The sequence below is a fragment of the Eubalaena glacialis genome, chromosome 7, assembly GCF_028564815.1.
Source record: "Eubalaena glacialis isolate mEubGla1 chromosome 7, mEubGla1.1.hap2.+ XY, whole genome shotgun sequence".
In the NCBI taxonomy this organism is placed as follows: domain Eukaryota; kingdom Metazoa; phylum Chordata; class Mammalia; order Artiodactyla; family Balaenidae; genus Eubalaena; species Eubalaena glacialis.
In genome coordinates, this window is record NC_083722.1 from 40,903,005 (window position 1) to 40,911,517 (window position 8,513).

Below are 8,513 nucleotides of genomic sequence, written 5' to 3' on the forward strand. Positions count from 1 at the left end.
GGAGGGCCTCACACATGCTCACGCTGGCACCTCGCCAGCACTGGTGGCATTGGTGCGGGTTGTTACAGGGAGGAAGTTGTTTCTGGATGGCGGCCAGCAGGCAGCTGGACTCGCTGGAGCTGGGAATGGGTTTGTTCCAGAGCCAGTGCTGGCCCAGAGGGTTGGGAACCCTGCTCTGCTCTTAGATGCTGCTCCAAGCTGAAGTCTTCCGTCTGGCTCTGCCTCCGCATGGGCAGAGGGTCTCCGCCCTTCCTCTCTAGACCTGGGGTCTTGGCCCAGTGCTCCCAGGCAGAGCTGGAATCAGCTGGGCCTGGGTCCATCCCTTTTATCATCCTAATCGGCTCAGGGAGCAGGCAGGGCTCTCTGGATCTTGGGGCTTGGTTCTGCTGACAATCAAAGAGTTTTTTAATCTGCAACATGGGGTCCCTCCTGCTTCATTAGCCCAGCTGACCCCAGGAGACCTCGTCAGTAACAAAGGGAAGAGCCAAGTGGAATGATTCTTCCCCGGTGTGTGCAGGGGGCAGGGCAGCCTCTCCCAGGTGCTTAGGGCAGAGAGGGGGCTCTGAGTTCCTCTGGTACAGCCCCACACTAGACCCAAGTCCAGACAGGGTAAGTGGCTTGCTCAAGATCACACAGCTCCAGGTGGGCCATGGACCAGAGCTGAGGGCTCCTGCCTCCAATGCAGTAGCCTGTCCCTGTACCCTACATTGGTGACAGGAGCTCCCTGTTTTCATCCAGCTCCAGAATGCTGTCCCGCAAGGCCGTGGCCTTTCTGCTGGTGTTGCATGCAGCCACCATGCTGGCTTCCCAGACGGAAGCCTACATTCCCATCTTCACCTACGGCGAAGTCCAGAGGATGCAGGTAAGATATTCCCAGGCTGCCCGCCTCCCCAGTGTGGCCGAGTTGACCCACAGCCCTGCTCAGCACTGAAGTGACATTAGTTTCTCTGAGGCATAAGTGTCCCTTCAGTAAACCCACGTTTAATCAGCTATGCCAGGGACACTGAGGCGAATATGCAGAACCAGGACCCCAGATAACCCCAGACCCCAGCCGTCCCCCCGGCCACCTCCACTCTTTCACTAGTGCCACAAAGGTATCAGCGGCTCCCACGGGCAACATCTTTTCCCACCCCTGCCCATCCTTCAGGGGAAGTTTTCAATTAACAAGCCAATAAATATTTGTGGAGCATCTCTGCAGCACAAAGGGCCACCCCGGGTGAGAGGCCAGACATGCAAGGAAATCTCAGAACCTCCCGTCTTCAGGGAGCTGGCTCGGGAGCCAAGACACAAACATATGAAAGATTCACTTATAACAAAAAACAAAAGGGAGATGTCACAAGGCAGGACATGATTAATTGTCCAGTAAGTAATGCTGCTGGTATGTGCTGAGTTCAGGGCAGGAGAAAACATGGTAGGCTGGTGCGGAAGAGGGGAACCTGAGCTGAGGGCCTCGAGAGAGAAGGATGGGGGACAGGTGGGCGCAAATGTCCGAGCGGGAAAGAAGGTGCCTTTCCAGGGAGTGGTGGCCAAAGCCTCCTTTTCTTTAGAGCCCAGAAGAAAACAGGGCAGGTTTAATGGAACTCAGGCAGCAGAGCCTAAGGAAAACTGGGCTGCTGGACCTGCTTCCCTGGGCCTTTTACTTTAGACATCAAGGGGTTCTGAGTGTCTTGCCACCTTTGTTTGTCTCTTTTTTTTTTTGGCCGCACTACACGGCTTGTGGGATTTTAGGTCCCCAACCAGGGATTGAACCCGGGCCCTCGGCAGTGAGAGTGCAGAGTCCTAACCACTGGACCACCAGGGAATTCCCTGTATCTCTTTAAATGGGATGAAGTAATGGACGTTCATGTCCCACGTGTCTTGAGACCAAGGCTCCAATAGGGATCCATGAGTGAGTCAGTTCTCTGGGAGGTCACGTGGCCCTGAGGCTCAGCCTCTGTAGCAACGTGCTCTGTCCCGGGGTAGGTTTCCACGCACCCAGTGAACAGCATCCTTTACAGAGGCCAGGCTGGACCCAGCTCCCCTTCTTCAGGGGTGGACATGCAAAGTGATGGAGGAGATACAGCGGATCCCCTAAACCTACCTTCGTCCACCATTCGGCTCCCTCTGCAGGAAAGATGACCAACTGTTCCAGACATGTTCACCATGTCCCAGGGCAGGCCCAGAGCTGAACCCCCAGAGTGTCCTCAGAGAAACCAAAGGAATGGGGGTGTATCTGATCTCAGTGCTCAGGGACCTAGCAAGCAGGATGCCCGGCAAGATGTGGGGCTGGACAGAAAGAGTCAAACTCAGTATTACACGAACTGGCAAAATGGCAACCAAAGGACGCTTGGCATTAATCTGCTCTGTGGTTTTCCTCCTCATAATTGCCAGGCACTGGCATTTTTATGAAGAAGCTGCAAACTCCTTCCTCCATAATTCATCTCCCTGTCTTGCCTCATAAATCACCTCCCAGAGGCTCCAGTTTCGGGGCCACCCCACGGCGCCCTCACCATCTTTTTTTATAGGCTCTTTGCTAAGAAAAACACATTTTCGCACTTAATATGCAGGAAGTGCGGCCATTATTTTCATCATTTTAACTTAATTAACAGTAACAACCTGGGTGTAATGTTTGAACTACAAAGGAACGGATTCCTCTTCGAGTTGACTTGGTGGTGGGCAAATCGAGGGCCGTTGTCAAGCTGCTGGGTGTCTGAGACACCCTGTGAGAGGTGCCTGGGAAAAAGGGTTCTTTCGGCCTGAGCGGGAGCTCAGGCCACTTAGCACTCTGGGTAGAGACTCCAAGGGGCCATACGGGTGGTTGAGGGAGGGTGAGTTTTGTACAGTTTTTTGCTCGACCCCTAGGAAAAGGAGCGGTACAAAGGGCAAAAGAAATCCCTGAGTGTACAGCAGAGGTCCGAGAAGGTGGGCCCTCTGGACCCTGCAGAGCCCTCGGAGGAAGAAGAAAAGGAAGTTATCAAGGTGAGCAGACAGGGGGGCAATGCAGAGAAACCCAGTAGGGGGATGGTCCCCGGCCACCACAGAATGTTCTGTGAACCAGACACTGAGGCAACAAGCTCCATCCTAGGAGGGAGAAACAGATACCAAAGATGAGACAATAAACCATTTTAGGCACCAAATAAGGAGGTAGAATAGAGAGTGACGGTGGGGCTGGGGGCACTGCTTTGGCCGGGGGAGCGGAGGGAAGGCCTCTCAGAGGAGGTGACGTTTGATTTGAAACCTGAAGGATCAGGAGGAGCCACCCATGCAAAGAGCTAGAGCAAGAACATCTCAGAAGAAGGAACAGGGAGTGCAAAGGCCCGGCTCAGGAAGCCCCTGGTGGGTCGGAGGCCCTCGAGGCCCAGGGGGTGCTGAGAGAGGGCAAGAGGCCAGCAGGGCCTGGTGGGCCAGGCAAGACGCCTGGGAGGCTGTTGGGGGTTCAAAGCAGGGAGGTCATCTGCTCTGACTCAGAAAGAACCGGGGCGGCAGGAGTGGAGGCAGGAGACCAGTCAGAAGGCAGCTGTGGTCCTCAGGGAGAGACGACGGGGGTGCCGTTTCCTGCCCTAGACTGGAGCTGGGAGACAGCTACCGCATCAGGACCCAGGGTCCAGGGCCATGAGCGCCCAGTGAGGATGCACAAATTGTCAGGGCTGGAGAGAGCCTTGAGTTTGTCTAGTAGGGCTCTTTAATTTCACAGACTCATTTATTCAGACGGAGAACACTTACTAAGCCTCCGCTATGTGCAAGACACGCTTCTGGGCACTGGGGATAGGGTGACAAACAAAACAGACAAATCCTCTGCCCTCAGGGAGCTCATACTCCCGGGGAGAACAGAAACAAGGTACTGGAAGCATCAGCAACAGACCGCAAACAGGGTAAATAAGCAAACTTTACAGTAGGTCACGTGGTGATAGGTGATGTGGAGGAAAATAAAACAGGGAAAGGAGATGGGGTGGGTGATAATTTTAAATAGGGTGATCAGAGCAGGTGTCATGAGTAGATTGTTGTTCCTGCAAAGACCTGAAGAGAGGGAGGGAGTGAACCATAAGGATATCTGGGGGAAGAGCTTTCCAGGCAGAAGAAACAGCCAGTGCAAAGGCCCTGAGGCAGGAGTGGGCCCAGAGGAGAGGAGGAGAGGGAGGGAGGGAGAGGAGAGGGGGAAGGAGAGAGAGAGAGAAAGAGAGAGAGCGCTTCAGCCCAGGGTGGTCATGGGGGAGACAGAGCAAAGTGGTCAGATTCTGGAAATATTTTGGAGGTACAAGCCCACAGGATTTGCTGAAAGAATGGATATAGGATGTGAAGAAAGAGAAAAGTAAAAACTGACTTCAAGGTTTTTGGCTGGAACACCTAGAAGGATGGATTTGCCACTCACTGAGCTGGTGAAGCCTGTGGTTGGCTCAGGTTGGCAGGAAGAAGATCAGGAGGTCAGACTGGGCCTGTGAACTGTGAGATGCCTGTTGGGCACCCAGGTGGAGATGTTGCACGGGCAGGTCGATGTGCAAGTCTGGACTTTAGGAAAGGTTGGGGCTGGAGACATAAATGTGGGAGTCATCAGCGATTATATAGAATTTCAAGCCAGGACAAGGCAAGATCCTTTCGGGGGCAGGGGGTCTGTGGATGGAGAAAGAAGAAGTCCCAGGACTGAGTGTGGAACACTTTCCTGTAAAGGGGTCTGGAAGGGGGTGGGGCAGACTGGCAGACTGGTATCTAGAGAGAGTGGGGGCCTTGCCAAGGTCATGCAGTGGTCAAGGCAGAACAGAGCTGGACTCCACACCTCCTGCCTCCCAGCGAACACTGGCCAGTGATCTTTGCACCCCCTTGGGTCCCCACAGTATGCTGTCCACAGACAGTGAGGTCATACATGTGGCACAGAGAGTGACCTCGGTGCTGTCACTGCAGCGGCAGAAGGGGGGGCACTCCTTTCCTTCCCGCATGCTCCCTGGGCTCTAGAGGAGGGAGCCGGGAGTGAGTCCTCCGCCTGGCAAAGGGGGAGCTCGCTCAGAACTGCCCTCGAAATGCACCTGAGACAGAGTTTATGGCACAGACCCTGAGGTTCCCACGGTACAGGTTATATCTGATGTAACATCTCAGGAGGCTTGGGGTGGGTACCTCTTGTCCCCTCTCCCTATCCTTAGAACCATGACATGCAGGCCAGGAGGTCCTTTCTGGGTCATTCAGTCCAGCCTCTTCATTTTAAAGTAAGGAAACCATTCCCACAGCAAGGGAACAGCACAGGCAGGGCTGGAACCGCCAGCCTGCAGAGCCGCCCCTAAGGTTGTCCTTCAGGCCTCCTGAGTCCATTTCCCACCCCCGGTGTGTCAGGTGGGAGGTGGGGGAGCGGGCCTGGGACTCCTCCATCGCGGCTCTCTGGAGAGTCAGGGGGTCTTGGCTGGTGCAGCAAGACCATTGAACCGGGAAGCTCTGGGGGGAGATCAGTTGGTGCCCCTTGCTCTGCCCCAACAACCCCTCTTGGTGGAGAGCCTCCAGACAGCTCCTCCACGGTCTCACATGTGTCCCCAAGGTGCTAGAGAAAGCGTAGCCTGGGGGTCCCGGGCCTGGACCCCGGAGCATGGCCCTCTGCGTGTACTTCTCCCTCGCTATTTAGTACCTGTGTGGCCTTGAGCAAGTTACTTGACCACTTTGTCCTCAGTTTTCTCATCTGCAAAATGGGGACACTAATCCCCATTAGTGTCTCTACATCATAGGGTCATTGAGAGGCTTAACCTACGGAAAGCATTTAGAATGACACCTGGCACCTGGTACACTCCCACGTGTTAGCTATTATCATTCAGGAGAAGGGGAGGGGACTTTCCTCCTCTGATCCCAGCTTCCCCAATGGGGTGAGGCTGGTTGATCCTCCTCCCTCCCTGCTGGTCTCAGCAACTTACAGGATCCAGCCCCCAGGTGAGAATTGGGGGGAGGGGCCAGAACTCCCAGAGGACCCCAGAGGATCCGGAAGAGTGGCACGGCTCACCCGTGGTCCTTCAACCACCTGTAGGGCACCCAGGGGTCAACGGCGCGCTCTCCCTTCCTGTTAACTCTGCCTTATTTCACAGCTGACTGCTCACGTGGAAACTGGAATGAGGATGAACTCCAGGCAGCTGGAAAAGTACCGGGCCACCCTGGAAGGGCTGCTGCGTGAGGTGCTGCTGTCCAGCCAGAACGGTAAGCGGAGGCAGGGCGCCTCCGGGTTCATATTCCTGCAGCGTAGCCAAGTAGGGTTTGGGGGCTGTGATTTGTTTTTCTACTTTGCTCTTGAGAACCTGAAGCTGCCTTCTGCCACAAGCTCCCGCACCCCACCCCGCCTCCGAGGGGAGCCTAATCACAGATTTGGTGGGGGTATGGGGAGGGGGCGAGGGGGCGGGCCTCGGATGGCTGCTGGTGGTTGGGGAGGCCCAATTCCCCAGCCAGGGGCGTCTTCAGGCCCTGCCTCCAGGGCTCAGACCCCTTTCCCTAACGCCTTTCTGGCAGAGGACCACAAGTGACAGCAACCCCGAACCCTCCCCCTGCACAGATCTGTTCCTTCCCTCCCCAAACGCCAGTGAGGCTGGTTGGTGACTCTAATGGAAACCCTGGCACAGTCTGGCCACAAAAGCCTGCATTTTTTTTCCCCCATCCATTCTGCAAATCGAAGTCCTGAGCCCCATTTGGCCTTCCCCGGTCAAGGCCGGCCTGAGTTACTTGTGCAAAGCTAGGTCCTATGTGACAAACAGCCACCAATTTCTTCTCTTAGTCCCCAGGAGGAGAGGAGAAAGGCCAGGAGAAAATGTTTGGGGCGGAGGAACTGAGAGGTTAAATTACTAGCCCCAGGCTACGGAGAAAGCTAGAGGGAGAGTCTGGCCAGACCTCCCCTCGTTCCTCAGACCTGCAGGCAGGTTTAGAAGGGGTTTCACAGATGGACCTGATGACACTTCTGAGCTGCAAATTTCCTTTGCTTTTCTCCAGCAGCCAAGTGACAGGTCACCTGCGGGAGAAGCTAGATGGAACTCGGATCCCCCCACCCCCCATCCAGAGAGGCCCCGGGAGCCCATCTGCGCGGCCCATCTGCTGGGCTTGGAAGGAAAACATCCTCTCCCAAGCAAATCCCCCTCCAGCAAATAAATCATGAAATATACAGAAATGACTCTTTTATTTAATATTTTAATTTCCAAAGGTCAGAGTCAGGTCATGCCATAAAGGGGGAAATAATAAAGCTCAGAGAGAGTTTGGCCATAACTGGTGCGTATATTAGCAAAGCAGGTGCCTTTTGTAAGTTCTGTGTGCAAATATTAATTGAGACTCACGGAATCGGAAGATTTGCGCCGGCCCTTCCGTTCTAGGTAAGGAAACTGAGGCCCGGAGAGACGGCATCTTTTGCCCATGTGCTGAGTCAGTGGCCGAGCAAGCACAGGAACTCAGGCCTCCTGAATCCTGGTCCATTTTCTGTTTACTGACTCGAGGTCTAATGGACCAGAGCGTTTTAAGGCCTCTGCGCTCAACCCCTTGCTGGGTAACTTCCAGCTAGCCCTTTAACCTCAATGAGCCTCTGCAAAAGCAAGGTGGTAATATCTGCCTTGAGATCTGGGGATGGAGGCACCAGCAAAAAGCAAATTACTATTATTATTATCACCTTGTGACTACATGCTCCAGCATCTATGGCAAAATTACACAGCCAACCCATTTTATTTCTGCCTTCTAAACAAAACTGGATGGGAAATTTCATTCTAATTTAATTTTACGCTAATGAATGTTCGTTTATTTATAAACTGGGGCCATACAGGAACCCAAGCTCCATCCATAGGTTACTAGCAATTAGACAACAGTGCCCATTCCGTATCTCCACCCGCCCCAGCCACTTCAAGGGCTTAGCCGTGGATAACAGTTAGAACAAGACGACTCCAGCCCTTAAAAAGGACCCTCGCTTGGGGTGCTCTGAATGCCCCTCAAGGAACTTTACACGGGACCCAGAGCCTGCACACAGCACGTTCACACAGTTTCCAGTGCACGTACTGATCAACCCAAGCACAGCTGCCGGATCCCGGGAGATGCTGCCCAGACACCCGCTAATAAATGGGGAGAGAGGGCTGCAGCAGGGCACGTGAAGGGAGGAAAAGCCACAGGAATCTAGCTATAAAGCGTGAGATTGGAGGAACTGGATCCAGAACTCCTCCTCGCCCTTCCGAGTTCCACCAAGTTCCTCCGTTATCAGTAACGCTCTCCAAGAAGCAAAAAAACAAAATGTTCACTGTCTCTTCCCTTGTGGAAAACACAGATTTCGCGTCTTTTCCTCGCCCTCTGCTGAGATCTGCCCCTACAGTGAGACCACCTTCCCCCACCCCCAGTAGGGGGCGCCCATTTCTGGGGCGGGGGGGGGTGGTGGTCCCAGCACCCTCTGGGGAATTTTCCCGAAGCTCCTGAGGGTTGAAATGGGTGCTATGGAGGGAAATGAGACACCTAGGAGATTTCACCCCCCTGCATTTCATGCAGGATGGTCTGCATCTTTTTAAATGGGAATTGCTTCAGCAAGCACAGCACCTAGGAAGCGTGAGGATGCTGTC

General features: G+C 54.3%; 1 protein-coding gene across 1 annotated transcript; it reads left to right on the forward strand.

Moving 5' to 3' along the window:
- The first annotated feature begins 745 nt into the window (after window positions 1-745).
- MLN (motilin) lies at window positions 746-7,000 on the forward strand. The gene is made up of 4 exons (XM_061195144.1): window positions 746-862; window positions 2,842-2,958; window positions 6,033-6,141; window positions 6,925-7,000. The coding sequence occupies exons 1-4, from the start codon at window positions 746-748 to the stop codon at window positions 6,930-6,932; spliced, it is 351 nt and encodes a 116-aa protein (XP_061051127.1). The 3' UTR covers window positions 6,933-7,000.
- The last annotated feature ends 1,513 nt before the right edge of the window (window positions 7,001-8,513 follow it).

Coding starts and splice junctions, on each gene's coding strand:
- MLN (XM_061195144.1), top strand. CDS start 746: ATGCTGTCCCGCAAGGCCGTGGCCTTTCTGCTGGTGTTGCATGCAGCC. Junction 863..2,841: donor GCGAAGTCCAGAGGATGCAG/GTAAGATATTCC, acceptor CTCGACCCCTAG/GAAAAGGAGCGGTACAAAGG. Junction 2,959..6,032: donor AAGAAAAGGAAGTTATCAAG/GTGAGCAGACAG, acceptor CTTATTTCACAG/CTGACTGCTCACGTGGAAAC.